The sequence below is a fragment of the Dromaius novaehollandiae genome, chromosome 3, assembly GCF_036370855.1.
Source record: "Dromaius novaehollandiae isolate bDroNov1 chromosome 3, bDroNov1.hap1, whole genome shotgun sequence".
Lineage (NCBI taxonomy): Eukaryota > Metazoa > Chordata > Aves > Casuariiformes > Dromaiidae > Dromaius > Dromaius novaehollandiae.
Genome location: NC_088100.1, coordinates 23,300,828 through 23,323,980, shown reverse-complemented (window position 1 = coordinate 23,323,980; position 23,153 = coordinate 23,300,828). Strand labels below are relative to the sequence as shown.

The window sequence follows — 23,153 nt, the reverse complement described above, 5'->3', positions numbered from 1 at the left end:
TGCTTGTCAACAAAATACAACACTCCATGTGACATTGGTAAATGCTGGCTTTTTAATGTCAGCCACACTATCTGTGAGCACAGGAACAAAACTCTTGACTTTCATTTCCAAAAAAATACTGCTCTATCACTTTGATAAAAGAAAATAATTTTATTCTATGTTCTGTAACACATGATCTTATATCTCAGCTGACCATCGATGAAGGGCAAGACAAGCCTGAGCACCTGAGCTGGTTTGACAGTTCATGTCCGGTATCACAGAACAAATACACATTAAAATTAAGGAGGTGACTCCCAAGGTCTGGTACTATGGAAAGAGAGGAAGACTAATAGGAAAAAAAATTGGTATGTCAGTCTTCTTCACATTTGCTTTTCTAAACGGACAAGTTCTTAGGAGTGGATTCTCACATAAAAGTTTATTTGCTGTCTAGAGTTGCTTTCCCTTTTCCACTGGCTTCAGAGGAAGTTCAGGGCAGTGAGGAGGAGGTGCTTAAAGTCGATGAGATGTGTTTTGTGAGCAAGCAAAGCTCAAAGTCTAGAGAAGCTTTTGGGAATGAGGCAGTCTCAGACTTCCCATGTTCAACAGCCCTATGACCCTGCAGACCTCAAGAACTTCTACTCTAAGAAGAAAGGTTTAGGAGTCCCAGTGAAGATGGCTAAATTTGCAGCAACACTTCCAGTACTCAGCAGGTGGACTGAGCATGTTAAAAGAAGACAAAGTACCATGTTATAACTGCTTAAAGTGAACAACAGCACAACATGTTTATCTGGGGTAGTCTGGTTTTAGGCATTTCAGGTATCAAGTGACTGGGAAAGATGTTAGGTCCCATATTCCAAGAGCAAAAAACAGACAAAGAATAAGGGAAGGGACAGCAGCCCAAACTGGGGTCCCGCTTAGAGGTTTCTGGGAATCTTGCATCACAGCCTTCTTTTTACTGCAGCCCTCTACTTTTCTGCAAAGCCTCTTACTTTTCTGCAAAGCCTCTGACTCCTGTATCCAGACCTCAAATGCCCAACCAGTGTTCTCCAAAAGCTTCCTGCAGCCCCAGAGCTATACCAGTCCCCCTGAATCCAGCTCACCTTCCTTCTTGACCACCCCAGATCCTAATGCTTCCTCCTCTCTAGACCCCTCTCAGTTCTACTCCAGAGCTTCCAATACCCCAACACAGAAGCCAGTATTTGTCCTCTTCTCCTCTTTTTGTCCTCAGTAGATTTCAAAAGTACCCCTAATGTTCCCATCTGTCAGCAGAGCCCACCTCACATTCTCATGGGCTGCTGCAGCCAGCTAATTCTGCTCTCTCACTGGGAGACATTGTTTCATCATTCACAAAAACAAAATCCTCACCTTCTGCTTGAAAAAAAACATTTGTACTTGCTCACACCTCACCAGGATTGAACTTTAAGAGTAAAAAGGAAGGAAAAAAAAAAAAAGCTGGGAAATAGCTGTTATCGTAGCTCTGCTAGAAAGCAGCAAGATGCATTAAAAAAAGAGAGTAATGACAAGCACCTTTTTTGACTCCAGAAGACAAATCTCCTGTTGTGTTTGCCATCTCATGTAGTCACCTTGCACAGAACCAAGTAGAGCAAAAATGCAGGAGCAAGTTTAGCTTTACTTATATTGCAATCAAAAAGCATTACATGACACTTGCCAAGAGATTTCAGGAGATGGAAGAGCATGTTTACATGCCATTATCTTTTTCCCCACTTATCCCATTTTGGCAGGAGAGAACAAGACTTTTTGAACTAGAGAGCTATTAAGAATGTGCTTTAATGAATGGAACAACCATGTAAGCTAATCTAATAACTGCAATCAAGCATTAACTACTGCTGGGGAAAGACCCCTTACTTCCTCATCTTTAGCCATCTATTATTTAGCCATCTATTTCCTCTGCTGTTAACCATGTATCTTTAGAAGAAGCAAGATGCTTACTTTAGGTGGACAGTAAATAACTTTTTTTCATTCTTTTTCCTAAATTCTATTGTTTTATATAACTTTTAGAAAGTTTATAACCATGGAATGTGTCTGAAATGGTCCATCAACTCCAGCATGTAGTGCTGAGGGGATCTGAGGCAGTCCTGCTGTGGTCGGTACCTCAGTACTTTGCACCACTCACTTGAAGTATGCTATTCTGTGTACCGCTGAGCTCATGCTTAGTCATCACTGTGTTCAAATGCTGATGAACACCCAGGATCATCTGTGGCTTGTTTCCTGAAGTCTGTGTCATCACTCTATGACTAGTATTACTATAAGCAAGAATTACAACACAATATTGTCCTGTGCCCTTATACAGCCACTGGATGTTCTGCAGAAGACAATTTTTTTTTGAAATTTGGTGAAAAGTTATGTATGATAGTGCAACAATGTGGGATCACTTTCAGGACACCCTGAAATGCCAGATTTAGGGGAAAGAGCTGATATGGTCTTCTAGCTAAGCCAAGGTCAAAACAAAACAAAATAAAAAACCCCTGACTTCCCCCTACAAATTTGTATTCCTGTACAGCAGTACTTGACAGTCAAGACAACTCTAGTGAGAACATGCAGCGTATGAGTCCTGAGAAGGGAACCTCTATCATGCATATTTTTCTTTTGACTGCTTGTATTTGTATTTGTATTTTTGCTTGTATTGACTGGTATCATACACTTTAGCATAGAGCTAATACCTTTTTTTTTCTTAAAAAAAATAAAGCATGTACATGATCACAACAACGTGATCTACTTGCCAAGATCATTCCTTGGACTATTCGCACACAGTCAAAATAGTGATTACTCCCCAGAGTATCTGTTCTCTTACAAATGTTCAGCCACCAGTGCACCCCTGGGTCAAGAAGGTACCAAAAGTGAATTAAAATCTTTTTTCAAATCCTGACTCCCTGCCTCTACAAGTTACAGCAAGAAAGTCACCTTCTGATTTTGAAGGGGTCTATCCCTTTGTTAAGGGAGTATCAAGTATAAAGAAAGTCCTTTTTCCATCAAATTAATTTTCAGAATTGTAATATTCTAAAGTTGTACTTTCTTATTTTTCATGATCATCCCTGCATTTGTCAAAAGAAAAATCTAAGAATGAATGGGAGCTTTAAAGCAAGTACAATCACCTCTGTTTAAATCAGTATATGCAATTCAGAAGTATCATTCTGGGACAAAAAAGATAAAATTTGTAAAAGGATTCATCTTGGGCATCTAAAAGGCAGGTGCATTAGGATTAGCAAGGTAGTGTAAGTTATCAAAACCTGTTTTATTGAAAGATTTGCATTTCAATGGATATTCATTTCTCTATCTAAATCTATCTTAACCATGTCTTTGTAGGTACATAAAATAGCTCATCGACCAGAATCTAATGATTAAACTTAGCTAGCAGTGGCATTGTATAGCAGCTTGAAGTCATACTGTGTCTCTGTGAATCCCTGCTGCAGTCAAAGAGCTCTGCATAGGGACACAGATGTGCCTGCGTGCAGTCCATTGGAGAACTCAGAGTATAGACATTAAATCTGATGCTCCCCTAGGAACAGCACAGTAAGTCTGGTTCTTTGAAATACTGAACGTACACATAAATCCGGTGAATTTATCTGTAGCAAAGAGTTTCTTTTCTAATCTTTGTCACACTGGAGCTTCTCTTTGATCAGGGATAGATATCAGAATTTGGGGCAAATTAATTTTTTAAAAAGCTTATATGTTTCACTACTGACCTATCACCTCCTTTTAGAAAGGTACCTGAGAGATATTGAACATTTGATTTATTACAGACTGTTGCTTCCCTCCCTGTGAAATGTCTGCTAATCACTGGATTGAAAATGAGGTCTTTTATTATTTCAGTGAAAACAGATGCTTTCTTAACTCTGTAACACCATCATCCCAAGGAATACACCCAATAGAATTTAATTATGGATTTTTATAGCTAGGGCTTTAGTCATATAATTTTTCAAAAATAATTTTGTTTTGTTTTGTTTTGCCTAAAGTCTCTAGGCACTAGTGACACCAATACTTCACTTCTCATTTAATTTACTCTTATGACTCATCTTTGCTTATCATAGGTATGACATTTCAAGAGTTTATAAGTAACTTAGAAACTTACCTCTACTGATTTTTGCTAGGATTAAGCCTCCAAGTTTCGGTAACTCTTAGTTTGAGGCTTATTCTGCTAAATCATTCTAAAATTCCTTAAGACTAAATCCAAGAAGGTACTGAGGAGACAACACCCTATTAAAATCATCAGGACCATGGCTTCAGCAGGATTTAGGCTCCTAAATGCCTTTATGAAACCAGAATTTAGAGTTTAAAGCCCATCAGTTCAAAGCATTAAATACCTAACTACATCTATCTCATTTGTCTATTTTGCTATTGCATCTTGGTAACCCATCCTCTAGTTACACACCAAAGTTAGAGCTTTCTCAGAAAGAGGAACATGAGGTAACTAGGGATAAAGATCTCATCTAGCAGATTGGAGATGTATTCTCAAAACATCTTCTGTTCCCCTTCTCACTTCAGAAGAACCTGATCTGACTGCACAACTTGCAGGTGCCACATCTACCAGAATGCAGAGAGAACTTTTCTCACTGTTAACTATTTAGGGATTTTGTGCAACACGAAACAGAAGTGAATGAGAGGAAATCATCCAGAATATATCAACAGTCTGACGGTTTGGTCACTCTTTGCAAAGATACAGAGGATGTAGGCGCAATCACGCCTGTACTCCAAATCATGAAGAATGTGGATGTAATAAAAAAGGTCTCATTTGGGAAATCTGAACTCACAGCTATTGTTTGTAAGAGGTGACAGATGTGCACATACAGCTAACCCTAAAAGTCTTTTCCCAGTATCCTATTTTGAGCTTGCCTTCGGAATTAGACAGTGAGCTGGTCAGCAACAACAAAACTTAGGCAGATGTTACTGCAGAAACTCAGATGCATTTAAAGCATCATGTAGCAGGTCAGTAAATGGATCTCAGGATCTAAGCAGAACTTAAATATTGGATTTAATATTACGTGCCTAAATCCCTTTTAGAATTGGGGCATTCATTATGTTCTCCAGGGAGCTATTCCACTTTTTTTTCCTTTTACTTGCTACATGTGCACATTTATGTGTATGCATAAAACCATAACTAGACAAAACAAATGTAGACTGCAGACTATTACAATTCAGTAAAGCATCTGAGCATGAGCTTCATTTAAACATGCGTGTGATTCCATTAAAGTCAATAGAACTTAAGCAAATAAGGGATCTTCCCATACTGTAGTGAGGATATAGATGAGACCGTAATTTCTAAAAAAAATTGGAGTATAAGTGGGAGAAATGGAAATATATATGTAATTTCTGCTTTTTAACCAAAAGCACCTTATTTTTCAAATCTTTGCCCGAAGCAGAGAGTGTTTTTACATATAAACTTTTTGGCTTCATTTACTTTTTATAAAATAAACAAATGAGCCAAACAGATCTTGATCCAGCCTTTCATGTGAAAAGTTTTATATATATATTATATATATTATATACTATATTTATATAATATATATATTATACATATTTAGGGAAAGTAGGAATGAACAGGCACTTTACTATAAAAACAGAAACACATTTGCTCTCAAGTCTCAGTTCCTGTGCTTGTGCCACTGGCCTGAATCTTACTGCATTTTCACTGCACTCCATCACATAATTGTATCTTTCTGACAAAAGGCTGTTTTATTTCTGAGAAGACTCTGCACTTTGGTCAGACCCTTTGAGTCCCCTTTCTGTACCCAATCCAGAGTAATACAATTCAGCCCTACAATATAAAGCTGGTATTCTTTAAGACAGAAGATATGGGTTCAATCACTCACTGGGTTTCAAAGGGACACTGGTGAAAGACAACCGCTGCTTCTAAGGGAACACAGTGCCTTACATTGCTTAAAAGCATTTCCTATTATTCGGCAAAGGAGGAAGGGATGGGGACCTTCTTCTTGCCCCCAAAAAGATTCTTCCTAGGTAGCCAGATGACTAGCTGCCCTTCATCAGCATTCCCTCTTAACCCTGTGGACTAATCTAACCCCAATCTTATTGACTGTAGCAGAGAACACTATCACTGTGCCAGTGGCCCACTGATTGCCTTATTAGTTGATAAGGCTTTGTAATTAGCCCTCAAACTCTCTTCAGTAAATCTCCAATTTCACCCCTCAGAGGCTCTGAGCACTGCAGCACTATAGGGCCTCAGAAAGCTGCTAATGAAGTGTGTAATGAGGCTTTTTAGAGATTGAGAAAAAAAAACAACCCAAAGATAAATAAAAAGCATATAAAAGATGAGGGTTACTTTTCTAGTGATTTTTCCATCTCCTCTATTGAAAATATTCCTCAGGTGTGGCTTCTAAGTTATTCCTACTTTAAAATGCAGATGGAGATTTAAGAATAAATTGAAATTTACTCTTAGAAACGAAAAAAAAGGTTTGCAGCACTGATGTGCAGCAACAGATACCGTTGAAATATTACATTAACTTTTCTAGCAAGGAATCTGTACTTAAATCTCAATTTGTGAAGGTTTTGCAGCACCTACCTCTCTTACGCGCGCGCACACACACACACTCACTCTCTCTCTCACTTTCTCATCTCCAGCCTGTAATGTCAAGATTTCTCTCTCTGCACTTAACAAACAGTATTTCACTAGGAGAAAAGGCTACAAATTTGTCCATCACTAAAGGATACGATGTTGGCACTATCAGGGCAAAGATGGATGAAAGAACAGAGATTTGGCTTCATGCAGTATTTCCAAACTGCTCATTTTGTTTTCACTTTCTCACGTAAGTATGCTATTAAAAGTTACAAATGGTAAGAATTTTTGTAAATGGAGATTTCTCACATGTCTTAGAGGATCCTAAGCTGTCCCAGACTTCCTGCTGACCCAAGAGCTCTGGCAGATAAGCTATGGCAGATCTTCTTGTAGCATTTTAATCCCCTTGCTGTGTGCTTTGGCCCTTTGGCAACATTTCTATCGCTATTATGGAGTCTGCAGAATAGAACATGTGGATATGGCTTAGGCCATAATCCACATATTTTTTAAGTCAGGATAACTTAGTATGGCCACAGAGAAATGCTATCTTCTATCCTGAAAAGGGGAAAGCGGGGAAAGGTTAGTTTTAACTCAAATCAGTGCATTAATTTGGTTCACCATAAGCCCAGGATGCACTTGTGGCTCAACCATTTCAAGTCATACTTAGACATATTAGCTTAAAGTACTGATGGAAGTGGTCTTGCATTGAGATATCAGATTGTGAAATACAGTTGCTGAAATGTAAGCAGACACTGAGTTCTGCAAGCGTGCTATGGGCTTTGATAACATCCAATGCAGAGGAGGTTACAAACATTTGAGAGGAATATGGCTGTCAGTATAGTGAAGATGACTCAAGACGCTCATTTCCGTATAGAGGCCAAAACCTGCCAGAGGCTTAAATGGAGAATATAGTCAAGATAAACCAAAGCATCACTGGTACTGTACTGTGTTAGTCCACCAAATCATTTGTATTATGACAGATTTCTCTCCAATTTGAAACACTACATTTTTATACTATCTATCTGCTTACATGTCTTTCTGCCTGCTCAGCCATAAACTTAAGGTATCTGGAGTACCAGCTGCCACAGTAAAGTCTGCCATTAGAGGATCAGGAAACAAAAGTACATATTGCCGATGTTGTTTTTATTTTATTGTAGCTTAACCTATTTCATCTTCATGTTTTCAGCATCTAGTTTCCCATGAGTTACTTCAGAGCACAATGGAAAACTTCAGCACAGCAGGATTATTCATTTGCATGAGTGAAATAAGTATAGTTTCAAACAGAATGTTTTAACTCCAGGCTAAATGCCGCTGTTACCCATTTTGATTCAATAGTTAAGCAGTTTTCGGAGTCCTTCATGACACTTCAAAAAGGAGATACTGATAAAGGAACTTGCTCTTTCTACAGTGCTATCCTGTTCATTTACATAAGCTCTATATTATCTTCTGAATACAGGAAGCACCAAATAACTGAAACATTGTCTTCAGTCATAGTTAGAAAGTTTGTTCCATCACCTAGCCCCAAATTTTCTTTTTTATTTTCAGCTTTCTTTTCAGGAACACAGCCTATCTGGCAGTTTTGCCCTGCTTTTAGCTGTTTGTCACAAATACAGAGAAATGACATTCAATCTAGACAGCGCCTTGCACATAACTTTACTAGGTTGGAGGGATACCCTTAGAGATCATGTGGGTCAGGCTTCCAGGCTGTTTTGACCTTTACTGCAAATGAAAGGGCCTACCAGCTCCAACACAGTTCAATTGCATCCCCAGCAGCAGAAAACAATGGACAACTGAAAAGGTTTGCATTTCATCTTGGAAAGGCCTATAGGATCTGTCTATAGGATCCCAAATCTGACATTCAAAAGCTTTTGTGTGTCTAATCATAAAACAAAGTCTAGGTGACCCTGCTTGAGCAAGGAGATTGGACTAGATGATTTCCAGAGGCGCCTTCCAACTTCAACCATTCTGTGATTCTGTGAAAAACATTTTGTATTTTTTTTATCCCCTGACAAGTGGGAGTCAAGATAATTTCCACAATAAATGGGAATGCTGGCACTATCTCAAGAAAGCAAAAAGTTGGATTGCGGGCAGCTTCAAGCATCTGTCCCATCTCCCCAACAGCAACCTTTATTGTATTATATTTCACTCAAATGCAATTTTATAATAATGGATTACACTGGTCCTTCACCTGATGTTATAATAGCAAGTAGTGCAACATCCTACTTCTTATTCTTTTGAAACAGCACTCACAAAGAAAGAGTTAAAATATCTTCATCTTCAGAGAGTAAAATGTAGGTATCTAGAGGCATTTGATTTTTGAAAAAGCCACCAAAATTTGAGTCACTTTGGCTGTATCTGTACTCAGAAATAACCCAGCTCCATTCTCCGACCATTTGGCTGACTGACCTGTACAGTATAACTTTCTTACCATATGGAAAGGGTGGCTGCAACTAAACAGGCTAATCCCTGAAATTTGTCTGGGAGCTACATAGCAGAGAGCCAGCTGGCCTAGGCTGAAAGCGGACCAGGGATCATGCTAGCTGTGCTAACGGTTTCACAGATGTAGAGATCAAATGTCAGAGCCTGGGTCCATGCCCTCCTGCCACCATTTTCAAAAAATAGCAGTGGTCAGACCCAGTACTTCTTTTTTATTCCTTCTTGCATGAAAACATACTCCTTTCCAAGAGTTACTTAAAAGGAATGAATTCAGAATGTTAATGGTTCTGTTAAATCAGTTACATTACATGTATGTTGCTAAATACAATTATTTATTCAAATATGAATATGCATTTTTATTGTTTATGAATTTTTAATGTTCAATTTGCTGAGGAAACATTTTTGAACAACACGAAACAAAAAATAGAGGCCACTTACTTTTTTCAAAATAGAAACATTTTAAATTGAAAAAACAATTCTGCAAAGGTACCTGATAAAACTCAGAGGAGAGGCATGTAACATATCAAAGGTTTGTTGAATGTTAAGTGAAGCCTTTTTTAATTGTCATTCTATTCTGTGCAAGATTGTGATAAAAAATTATGCTTATACTCATGAAGCCCACGTATATATGCATTGCAGCCTATGCATCTTTTCATACCACTGAAAAAATCAGTATTTATATCACGGGTTTACTGGTGTACTTTCAGAACTCAGTTCTGAGCTGTACTGTCCATTCATGCAGAGGACTAAGGGAGTATAAGCACCATTTTATCTCTGTGTATTAGCTCTCTCCACCCTGATAAACAAGCTAAAAAGCCAGTTAATACAGCTGACATCTTGAATTATGTAATTTCTCATAATACATGCCAGAAATGCTATTCACTCCTGCTGTACACGCAGGAATGCTGTTCAAAACCTTAGCTTCTGGCTCAGCTGCATGATCAGCAGTACAAAGGGTACTCAGCATGTAACAGGGATTACTGACCTGTGCGGGAGGAGGATGGAAAACTCCATAACCATAATCCTTTGCTATATCCTTCATACAAATCTGCCAGACATAAAAGGTAACCACAGTGACAGCGAGACAGAGAGGTACTGGGACGAGGTGGCTTGTGGTAAAAACCCAGGTTTGGGATCAGCACTTTGAATTTTTGTGAAACAAGAAATTTTCTGTCTTCTTGCCCAAAGTGATACATAATGACAAGGGCTGCTGGAATTTGCATATTTTTGTAGAAAGGACATATAAGAATCAGAATATTTGTCATATTTCTGTCTAAAGTTCACTGGAAATAATGTGTATGCCTAGCTGGCAGACTCAAGGTACTGTCCCTGAATTTAAAAGAAGAATCAGGATTTTAAAGATATATCAGCAACAGTCTGGCTGCTCAATTATCTAGTGCAGTGTTTACGACAAATCCTCAACAGAGCCCTTAACAGTATTTCAAAGTATTACAACAAACTTCCTCCTGTTCTGACTGTAGTTAGTGATAACTATGCTGTTGAATCCTTTGAGGCCATGAAAAGGCACAACTGTCAACCGTACTAGATTGCATCAGCATTACACTGGTGTTCTTAAAAACTATACTTTGAACATCATATTTGCAATACATGGAAAACTGACAGAAGACACACCATTTAATATTGACCTACTAACCTGCCTTCAGCATTTACCAGATCAAAATTCCTTTTGGAACATATTCTTTGTTTAAATATGCATGTCTCTAGATCCTGAGTAGATCAGTTCATAGACTTGTGGAGGTCTAGGGTATGTGTTGAGACCTGCCACTCGCATAGAATCACACCTACTGGAAAATTTGTAGTTACCTACATTAGTTTGGTGGAGGGCCCTACTGTGGCTTAGGACAAAGAATAGAATAAAATATATTTTATTTGGCCTAAATACTTGCACAATCAAACTGTCTCTAAATAAAGTTACTACAGAAAAAGCTCACGGATTTAGTGATAACTCTCACTGTCTTGGTTTCTGGATGAACTTTCTTCTTGGATTGTTACACCATCTCCTAAGTATGTTCATCCCTGACAGCCTTGCTGTGTCTACATTTTGTCCAGGGCTGGATCCCATAATTCAGCTGCTGTCTGACAGAACATCGGCCCACCCTTAGATCTCACAGATCTGTTGCCTTTTCACCTGTAAAAGGCATACCTCGTATCTTATATAGGCCTTATATACCTGTTGTAATATAAGGCATACCCTATATCTGTTGAAAGGGCAACCAATCTGAATATGCAGTTTTGCTGACACAGGAGTGCCAGCTTTAAGACAACACAGGAATATTTTTGTCAACGGGCGCAGAGCATTCAATAAGATTTTAAACGGCAGAGAGATGCTCAAATGGATGCTTTCCCTTTAGTCATTACTTGATATTGGTGTCCCCAGATACTTTGAGATCTAACTGATGATGTGATTGCTACCCTCCTTGGACTTGGTGGTTTCATCTATATAAATACATTAATCAATGCCAGGGCCTGTTCTTTGGCCTTGAAGCCAACAAGCATTGTCTGGCCATATCCATATCGTTAAAGTCTTTACCCTCCAAAACAGAGAGGCTGCATCCAAACTGCCTTTTGGCCTATACCAATGCCCAGAACATGCCCAGGCACTCCTGGGACACTGTTAGTTCACCCAGACAAGTTTGCTGGGGACCATTCCAAAAGCTTGACAGGGTACATAGCCACGTTTCAGTGCTCAGGCCTGTGCCCTGGCAACATTTAATTTACTAGCTGGTCAATGTGTGAAAGCTTGAGAGAGCTGACTACTCTCCTTTTCCCATGCCCCTCAGATGGACCACTCTTTAAACAAGCCACAGACCTTAGATCACTCTTCACCAGCATGCTTTATCCCACACAGATAATTGCCCTTTTGCAAGACCAGGTAGGACAATAGCAAAAGTGGCACTACTCAATAGGAGAGAGATGTACCAAATATTTTGTTGAAGTTCTCTTACAAAGCAATAGCATTTGCCCTGATATCTAGCAGCTTTTGCAGTCATTTGCAAGAAAATCTTGGACTGAAGAATTCACAAAATATGCCTTCACCATGGCTGAGAAGTTACGTACTCCTCATCCTGAGGGACCTTTACACTCCCGCTGACAAATTCTTATGACCTGAAAATTCATCTCCTTCTTTGTTTCCATGGTACTTTGAGAGATTCTTACTGAACCAATTGATGTAGCCAGGAATGCCTTAAACCTGAAATTCAGCCCAGATACAACAAATGAAGATAGCACAAATATGAATGTTGCCTGCAACCACTGTCTTTATGAGCTCGTTTTTTCATCTTTGAAATTCAGTCCTCTTACCACATATGGGGCTGACTACAATACTTATGTTCTAGGCCATGGTTTTATCTTTTGAACTAATTTTATAGCAAAGCCTTTATATTCACACAGAACTTGATTCTGTTACCTAAACAGGGGCATTTGGTGCCATCTGAGATGCTGTAAGGTTTCCTGTCTGGATTTTAGTTGCCAATGCAGAGGAGAGACCTGTCAGTCTTGTTTCATGATGTCTTGAAATTAAGATTTCAGCATCTCCAGCATCTCATGGAACAGATGCCTATGTTCATTCATCGGAATTGAGCCTACAGAGTTGCATGAGCAAGCTAGACAAAACAATGTATTTAACTGTTCTCTTCAGTAATAGCAAAAGTTTTTCTTCCAGTTTGCAAGCTAAATAATTCAATTTAATTAAGTCAAAGGGATTTTTGCCTAAGTTTCTGTTTTGCTTTGTTTTGTTTTATGAAAGTGTGAGTCACTATGGTACACTATGCATGGTATTACCTACAGAACAATAAGCAACCTTTGATTGAAAGTTTCACTCTTAATTTCTTCATTTTATGTATTTCTCTCAGGCAAAAAGATCAATTTTTCTAAGCTGTGAGAAACACCCAGTCACATTAATAGACGCTCAGACTTGAAACCAGGCTACAACTTAGAAATTTTCTTCAGAAATATACTTACAGTTTTGTTATAAAGTGGTATATTGAAAAGATAAAAAGGAGAGAGAAATAAAGATGTATTGGAAAAGATACATAACTACATACTTTCTTATAATTTTAAAATATGTGTTAGTTATTTGATAGGCCATATCGTAGCTGTTATGAATACACAAAAATCAATCAAACACAACCCTCCACAATGTGTTTACATGAGTATGATACAGTATAGGAAAGTATCATACTAATAAATGTGGTGTAAGATACCGCATATATGATACAACTACATATTTGTTATTACACCTAGTGTAAAAAAGCATGTATTTTCTATTTCAGAGAAAGGTATGAAATAACAAAGGATTACAATACCAAAAAATCCTTCTAGAGAAGTAATATTCAGAATGTTAAAGTTTTGATACAAAGATGGATATATTTCCTCTAGCAAACATAACAAACTTTCTTAGTAGCAGGTTTGTTATAAGGATAGAGGATGGCAATTTTTCATCCAGTCATCAAGCTAATTTAAAATGAAATGATGAGATACCTAAGTTAGCTTTTTAACTAGGGTAACATATTTTCATGTGGATACTGATCACTGTCAATAAAACACACAGAAAAATGACATAAGTCATTGCAGCCTTCAGCAAGACATGCGACACAGTATAGTGAAGCTTACTTTTGATGATCTCCCAGTGGTCTCTGTCCAATGGATTTTAATAACGACTCTGGTCGAACTGCTACTTTTGGTGATGTCTTGGGGCTAGTATCAGAATCTCCACTTTCTTCATCTCCCATGGCCTTAATATAGCTCCCACTCCTCATTCTTCTGCAGGGAATTTCTTCATCTTTCCCACCAGCAGGGTATCCTCCCCATTCATCCTGAGGCACCTAATGGAGAACATCAAGCACACATGCAAAATGTGCATTATTCTTTTCATATACTGAAATATTTGCTTCAATTTTTTCATTTTACAGAAACAAATTATGTGGATTTTTTTGTACATCAGAAACAAAGCACTTAGGAAAACATTTATAAACTCTCCAAATGATCCGGAATTCTTAATCCCATTTTCAGGACCAGTTTATAAATGTTAGAACCTAAAGGACAATCAAGTCACTGCTTGTCAGCTAGGCTGCAGTAACTATCTGTACACATGCCCTAAATTGCAGTAAATGGCTTAGCTTAACCTCTATTAAAAGCTTCCATGCACATATAAAGCTAATGAACAATAAGTTGATCATATATCTTAGACCTAAAACTTATTGAAAGCTGAGCACTTTTGAGTATTCTACCCACTCTCCTGACATGAGGCTTTGGCATTTTTTCAGAAAGAGGAATGAAGTATTTAATCAAAATTAAGCTGTGATTTTGGCATGCATGGATGGAATTCTGAGTCAGGGCAAACTTCTGTGAAAAAAGGCAAATGTGGAAATTTGTCTTTTTTCTTATTTAGAAACAACAAAATACTTCATAGGGGATGTAACATATCAGGAATGTAGTCAGTTAATTATTAATTCTGTATAGCTGAGGCTGTTTTCATACAGTTGAGGTGCTTTTTCAAATAGTAAGTCTGGTGGCCAGACAATCCATAGCTGGTGGTATCTATCTGCACCACAAATTGGTAGAGAACTGAGCAGGAGTAGAATTTCCAATCCACAGCAAAATCAGCGTTGTTTTAAGACTCCTGGGGAAACTCTCAGCAAGCCTGTCTCTGTCAGTGTTACACATGCTTTGCTTTTTGTTTAATCTTCCAAGGTGTTAAATCCTCTGGTCCTAATCCAGAAACGCACTTAAGCATTTTCCTAAAGTATATAAGCGACTCACTGAAATCCATTATAATGATTCATGGTTAAAAAGGAGGATGTGATTAAATGCTTTGGTGGACCAGGGTTGATGCACTTGGCAGCATCAAGTCCTTTATCAGCATAATGACTTAAAATATATTACACAGAACAATGACACTATTTACCAATATGCTATATATCAGGACTTCAAGTTAAACAATATATTAATGAGCTTCTGCAAAGTAGGATGTCAGATCAAGACTTTAAGTCAAAAATATTTGAGACTTTCTACAAACATAGAGTTCAATGAGGAACTGAAGGAAATGCTCCCATTGATTTCATCAGGCTTGGAGGCTAGATTTAAGTAACTCTCCCTGTCACATTCTCCCTGTCATGTCTACTGCCCTTACAAGATACACGAATTAGCCATGCACTAGGTGAACAGACATCGTGCTCTGAGTTCCAAAAAGGGATCCAGGTGCAAATGAAATTTTAAAAGAGGGGGAAACAAGTAAAGATAGAGATATTGAATTAAAGGAACAAACTCAGCAGAGAAAAAGAGAGACTGAAGATGAAGTCAGAAAAGAAGAGATAAAGAAGATTAGAAAAATGTAGGAAAGAAATAACTCAGAAAAAATTATGAATTATATTCGCATATAAAGTAATAGGACTGAGTATGAATCTAAACAAAGGGCGGTTTAGATCATGCAAAGAAAGAAATCCTTAATATTATTCTGCTTTGGATGAGGTTTGGAAAGGGAACATGAAACATCTTCCCAAACTTGAAGCCTGTAAATGTGATATATCATCCTTATGTCTTCCAAAAACCCTTTATGTATGAAATTTATGTCAGAGGAAGGATTTCTGAGATTCTAGAAGAACTAAAAATATCTATGAGTAACAATAGTTATAATAGCCAGACTTCTATAATAAACAAAATAAATTTATTTTCTTAAACTTTATTACCCACAGCTAGCAACACTGTTAACTGAAAATCAGAATTAGAGTGCTATATTAAGAAAAAATAATTGATAACATACAAACATGCTCTCACTTTTAATTCTTCTTAATTACTTGGATGTGAGCATAGCTAACAACAAGAACCAAATGCTGAAAAAGCATTTATTGGCATATAGATGGGCCCACTGCAAGCTATATGGTTCAATTTTCTGTATTAAAAATGAATTATTACATTCATTCTTAATATTCTTTTTCAAAAACCTATAGCTTTTTCAAAGAAAGATTATTTTGGCTTGAAACTTCTCTCATTCATTTTAGCTCAAAGATGTTACATAGAGAGCTTGAAAAGATATTGATCAATAACTTTATATTTACTCACATACAAAAAACTTAGTTTCTCAACTTTCTTTTGTCTGAAATGTTCAGACAATTCTGAAATTGTCTGAATTTTGTCTGAAATAATCATTATTAGCTAAATAATGATTCGGACCTAAGTAAGTAAACATAAGCTTAATTGTAACTTGAACTTGAAATCTTATTTTTAAAGATAGGAATTGCTGATGTTCACATTAGAGTATCTAAAAAAAAAAGGGTTTTTTACTGTGATAAAGAAGTTTATGAGAACAAATCTTCCAGATATATACCTCACTGTTTTTGTTGATTGAATTTCTTTCAATTCCTCAATTCATACGTTAAATGAATTCCGAAGTAAGCTAAAAAATAAATAAGCCCCAAACCACATAAATGCACTGAGAATCCTTTAATCCCTTTTCTAATCAGAGTAACTTGTTGACGTTCATAAAAGCCTTTAGGATTGAAAAAAAGTTATATACAATAAAAATATGAATATTTTTTGTTAACCTTGAGCCATTCAAAGGAGCAGAACACCATGAACAAGGGAAAATGGTTCTGGAGCCTAGCTTTGAAGTTTCACACTATTTTCCCTCAGAAGATCTTATGCAGGGCCTAGGAAAAAGCTTGGAGTCTTTCTACTGTCTTCAAAAGACCCCTGCATTTTTTCCCCCTCATGGATTAAGAATAACAGCAAAATTTGGGTCCCAATTCAGTCAGTACTGGCTCATCATTTACTTTAACTGGAAGGTTAAATGCTTGGAAAAATCTTTTCAAATCCAGGCTATCTCAGATCACAATATAGCCTTAAAGAAAAGCAAAAGGGTAAAATAGTGCACAGAAAGATTTTTCTTTATTTTGAAATATTAACAAAAATATTTTGCAGAAAGTGCAAGGGTCATTAAATATATATATCCCAAAACATGCAAAGAGCTTCACGGATTGCAGAAATGATTTCTTACAATAGTTAGCAGTCCCTGAAATTCCCATCTGCAGGGTTTGCAGCTGCTAATTGGGAATAATTACCCTAATTACCTACTTGCGTATAGTGATGAGTGCTGATATTTATAATTTCTAAAAAAGCCTTCCTCCTGTTCTACATGTTAACATGAATCCTTGTATATGCAGTTTTTATCCACAGAGGAGTAAGACTGCATATTACCATCTGAATTTCCTTTTGTAAGAACAACGAGCTGACAAGGTCTAGATCTTTTCATTTAATTTTGTCATCAGCTGCTGATTTGGTTATAACTACTATAGAAACGATGAGTCTCTTTCACAAATTTAATGCATTATTGCTGTGAGGCACCACCAAGTTCAGGAAATTTGAGAGCTCTCAATTGTTCTGGTACTTATAAAAATTGTTCTAGTGCTCATTCACTATGATATCTTAGATTAGTTACTCTAGGGACAGATTTAATAAACTGCCTAGTACCTGAAACTTACCTTACCACATTTTATGCAGCTGATCCCTGGAGTGAACTCCAGAGCCTTAGGTAGGAGCCTAAATTCCCCATAAAAGGCATTAAGGAGAGCTAGCTCCTTCAGAATAGGATCCAAAAGGAAGCAAACAAGCTGCCTGTAGTTAGCCAGCCAGAAAGCTGAGCATGAAAACAAGTCTAAAATCCTTCTCCTTTCTGGGGCTTACTGTATTTGATTATAGGTAGCAGAAAGGGCTTTCTGTCTTTCACCTTTCATAGCCTGAGACCATCTTCTTTTCAAAGAACGACGCAGGCCTTATTCTTGCTTCTATGACAAAAGTGCTACAGAAGTCGGAGACCTCAATGCCCACCTTCTAAATAATAATGATGAGAGCACTCAGGAAGTAAAAGACTTAGGCTTGACACATAAGCTTGTGTGCTCTCCTCCTCATTTTTTAACTCATCCCCTTTTCATGAAACACTCAGAGATTCCCAGGGGAAGGCTGGGCGGAGCTGGTTAGAAGAGAAGAACTTCACATACAAGTAGGCTTGTGTTGTTAAAGCCTTGTGGTCCAGGCACGTACTTGGAAGAAGGGGCATTTGTTACAGTCCCTGGGCCAAAGACTGCCCATAAATTTTATACAAACAGCATTTGGATAAAACTCATGGAGAATTTTAAAAAGGAAAGAAGTGGCCTCACTGCAAATGCCTTTTAACTTGATGCTCAGGATGCTCTTTGGGGGATTGAGAAGATACAGGTGTGAACTCATGCAGGCTAAGGAAGAAACTGAATTTGAATCTTTGCAGTGAGTGTTCTAGACGCTTTGTGGTTACTTAGAAGAATTTTTCTGCTTTAGAAGAAAGGTAACTACCCTTGTAGCCCTTGCTGTTGGTGTGTCTTGGTTGTGCTCAGATTAGACCGGTCAGATGAAAAGGTCAGAACAATGCCTAATTTCTGACCCCTGACTGGACTTCAGCTATTGGTCTGTCCCCAGCTTCTCACATTACACAAATTCTGCACATAAGCAGAAGCACATTGTTGGAGCGAAGGGGGATGAATTCACGTTACGAAACCAAAGGAACAAACTTGGAATCATGGAATCACTGAGGTTGGAAGGGACCCTGGAGGTCTCTAGTCCAGTCTCTTGCTCAAGCAGGGAGGTCTTCAGTCCAGCTTCCTGCTACAGCAGGTTGCCCAGGGCCACATCTGGCTGGGTTTTGAATGTCTCCAAGGATGGAGACTCCTCTCTTGGAGTCTATTTCAGGTAAATGCTAATGGTAAAAAAGTTTTTCATTATATCTAATCAGAGATAGATCATCTAGGCTCCCATTCAGGCAGTAGTGTTAGATATTTAAAGTTCAATGGTATGAGTATGCAACGTATCTAAAAAATACTCATGTCAAAATCAGAAGAACTAATGAAATTTTAATTTCTCTGGACTTGGACTACTGATAATTCATGTTTTTGGATCTCAATTTAGGATTTAGCCAAAGAAGCCAATCCAAAAATTGCTACTGGCCTTTCAAAACAGGTCTGCTCCTGTTGTTCCACCTGCTTCTATGGCATTTGTTCCAAACTCTCAGAGTTTCAAAGGAGTTCTACCACTGAAGTGGTGATCTGCTTAAAATATGGCATCTCACTTTACTAGCTAAATTAAAATACTTCTAAATAAATGGCTTTAGCTGAGGGAGCTGACTATCACTTCTTCATATTTCTCATTCTCAAAGGTTAAAATGAGTATTACCTATCTCACAGGAGTCCTGTGAAATTTAATTAGCATACAGATGTAAAATGCACTGAAATATTCATTATCACCTAAATCTTATTTTATTAATATAAATTTCACATTTTACCAGAAGCCAAAGCTGTCTGTGCATGAAATTAGACTATCGATATGAAGAAGGACAAGATATGAAACACTACATAGTAGAGAGATAATTGTTGTAATTTTATGCTTTCTCAGCCTGGAAAAGAAGATGACCCAAAAAAAGGAGGACAGAACCTGAAGCATAGATGAGATTTTCCCTTAAACCAGGTCTCCTTCAAAGACCCTCAGAAGAAAAGCCCTTGTGCACAGCCATAAGAAGATGAAAATAGATGACAAACTTGCAAGGAAGACAAAATGCTTTTTAGCAGGGTAGAAATTTTCCTTGATATTATACTGGGACGTGGAAGCTGGATGCCCTGTGTTTTTGAAAATATTGTTGAAGAAGGGTTTTTGTTTTGTTTTGTTTTGTTTTGTTGAACACTGACCTGTTAGTAGAATATTCCTCTGAAGTTAAAGAAGACTATGTTGCATTAAATTAAATGGAAGAGGATAGGTACCAAGAAGCCAATTGATGGTTCCGTAACTAAATCTCACTACCTTATTTTTGCTGGTTATTTCTTTTCTGCATTTTAGTTCATTTCTTTATGCTTTTTTGTTTCTTAAGGACTCTGGTTTTGGTTTGTGTTGGGGTGGGGGGAGCGGGAATTCCCAGTCACCATTTTAGTAAGCCTCTAAACAACATTCCCTTTTTGCTCTAAAAAAAAATGTAAATCTATGCTACAGTAGAACATATTTGTTTATCTACCCTTTCTCTGGAGTGAACAGTATGTTCAAAACTGTTGTGAGCTGCCATTAGTGTATAGAATATTTACCACAAAATAGAAAGGGTTGAAAATTCCATTTTCCTTTGATACTTGACTGCACTTGAAATTTTCTTGCATCCATATTTGAAGGAAATATAATTTTTCCTCTTTTCTGAATCAAAGTGAAGTATTTTATTGTCACACAAATTTTAGAATCAGGCCCCCTAATGACATTCCACCATTTACTGGCTGTAGACTCTAGTCCAGTTACTCTAGACCCTGTTGGTCTAGCCTTTTGCAGAAGGGAACAGTGCAGCATCTATAAATAAAACGCTTGCTTCCTCAGTAGCTAACCTTGTGCCCCTCTCAACCCCATCCTCAGTGCACATTTTTATGTAGTTTTTCTGATTTATTTTTATGTGCTGATTCACTGTTCAAAGAATATGAATTATACAATGAAAACCATTCAAAAATCTCTACAAAATATGTCAGGAACTCCTCCTCACCAGTAACTATGCCATTCCTTTTAATTAGCTTTGATTTTCACATGCCATTCCCCTCTCCCTGAATTCCTTGACAGCTCAGAAGCACAGAGAGTTCTTGCAACACTCCCTGAAAGTCAGCCGACGCTGCCCATCAAGCCAGGAATTAATCCAAGAAAGGAAGAGACACCTTTGTTTTGCCAGTGATTCTCTCTAGGCTTTGATCTGAACAGCCATAGTATCAGAAGAAGAGGAAGAAAGTCAGATAGATCCCAAATACTTTATGCTTTACATCAGGTTGGAAACAACACCTTGAATTGCACTTGGAAATGGACTGTACACCCATGAAGATCATAAAGCTCAAACATCATATTCCAGCTGGAAGATGTCCGATGAAGCAAACCAGTAGCAGCATTCTTTACTAGCTGATTTTATTAGATGTTTTTCATGTGCAGCCCCAAGCAAAACTGCACTAACCAATTCTTAATGCGATGAAGACTTATGTCCAATGCACTCAGGACTGCTTAGTCACCACTTCTGTATTTTCTCCATAACAGCATTCTTTTCATTGAAGTAATACTTTCTAATCCTTATCTTGTTGAACTCAAAAACATGAACCACCACTGCATTTCTGAACTGATTCTCCAGAAACTCTGCAAATAATAATACAAGGATGGCTAAATAGTGTAAACAGGGCTGTGAGGACTCTGTGGCTGTGTTTATATTGTCTGGAGGAATGTGGGCCACGTGCCCATCTCGGGAGCCACGTGTACTCACACTATGCACAAGGACACTTGCAGTTCTGCCACCCGCACAGCCTTTGCTCCACTGCTGGGTGCCCCCGGGCAAAGCATGTCCCGCACCTCTGAGATGGTGAAGCAAGGTGCAGTTAGATGGCAGTGGGGGGGCAGTGGGGGGGGGGGGCTGCTCACACTAGAAGTGGTTTTTCTCTGCCAAGCCTGAGGCTCACCAAGATCTTGTGGTGGGATTTTGAGATGAGATGGGTCTGGACTACAGGGAGGGCTTCGCCTATTCTTAAATGAGAACCTAGGTACAGCCTATCAATCCATGACACAAAATCTGTGGGGATTTAACCTAGAAACGCTGGTTCTGATCTGCTGCTGCTTTCCTTTGGTAAGCGACTCAGGATGCTGCTTTATAGTCAGCTTAAGCCAACTCAAAAAAAATACTACCATCAACTTCAGTGGGCCAAGTTTTCCTTAAATAACATTCATCTTTTCTATCAATTTCAGATTACTTTACAGACTCAGATCATTTCACATAGCTGCCTGAAAAGTAACTCCAACAACACAGTGAAGATAAGTTTTCAGTGTGTGGTGTGCTGCTCCAGCTCACTGTGCTGCTGGGCAATCGTCCATGCTAACGAAATAGAGGGAATGGCAACCCAAGGCCAGGGAGGGCAGTCCCACTCCACTGGGCAGCAATATAATCGTAGCCTAGGCTGACAGGGAAATTGCACACTCAGTCTCGCTGTGCCTTAATTCTTGTGTGTAAATTAAGGCTAATTGTGCTTCTCTAGCTCGTGAGGGTTTTGCAAGGATAAAAATGGTATGATAATTACTCTAAGGCTATGTGTACATTAGTAAACAAAGACCCACTGTCTTGCCTGGAGGCCAACTGGCCTACAACACCCTGCATCTATGCTATTGAGCTCTCTGCTTCCAGAACAGCATGACTGCTAGGAATGGTCCCTGGCCTGTGATAAGTCCTGAACCATATCCAGGAATTGCTTAGGAAAATACTAGTTGGCTTGGATCTAAACACTGCCATAGACAAGTTGAACAACATAGCAATATAGGAGATAAGGATCCAGTGCCAAGGAACCTTTACTGACATTATTCAGCTTTCTAGTATAGATGTAGACTAAGGTAGCAAGTTTTTTTGATGATGGAGATATGCATAACTATTAAAGACCAAAACTTGGAACTTCTCACACTTGCCACAAAATGCAGCATTCCTGCCAATTAATCTGCCATAGCCATGCAACCAGAATTTATCTTCTTTCTCCCTGTGCTGGTGGGCCAGCCTGTAGCTGCCTTTATTCCACATCTTTCTCCATAAGTGGAATGAATTGAATTACAATGTGAGTTCTGTTAAAGCCAAGCATCAAAGGGCCAAAGACCTAGACTGGAGTCCAGCTTGTCACTATAGGCAAAGGGGAGCCAGGAATATACCTGCCAGCTGGGCTGCCTGAATGACAGGCAGCAGACAAGGCCCAAGGGACAACAGTATCAGCAACTGAAGCTGGCTACAAGTTTCCTTGGCAGATATTTTTAGGAAAGGAAGGCTGAATTGCCTGGAAAACATTTGCAGAGTGGATGGAGCCTGGTATCTGCACAGCACAGTAAAGAAAAATTACAGAAAAGGCAAAAGCTCTAAGCTGAATTTATGACAATTAATACTTTACGTTGTGAATAATGTTTGTGAATATTTGGGAGGGGATAGGAATGAAAGCTATTTTAGCAGACAAAATTATGTTTCTCTAGAATTTATAGATGGTTATATATCATCTGTTCTCTCCATGCTTTGAAAAACACTGGCCCCAGAAACAAGAAAGGAAAGGTCTTTGATTTTGTTGCTGCAGTTTTGTCAGACATTAAGCAGGACTGAGGAAAAACTCACTGGAAACTAACCCTCCCTCAAGAGCTGTAGGACTGCATA

General features: G+C 38.3%; 1 protein-coding gene across 4 annotated transcripts in view; it reads right to left on the bottom strand.

The window, feature by feature from the left end:
- DLGAP2 (DLG associated protein 2) overlaps window positions 1-23,153 on the bottom strand; it is a 467,574-nt gene that overhangs the window by 64,256 nt on the left and 380,165 nt on the right. For all 4 annotated transcript variants that reach the window (XM_064508530.1, XM_064508531.1, XM_064508532.1 and 1 more), the window contains one exon: window positions 13,577-13,788. In XM_064508530.1, coding sequence (XP_064364600.1) covers window positions 13,577-13,788 — 212 coding nt within the window. The remainder of the gene's footprint in view (window positions 1-13,576; window positions 13,789-23,153) is intronic.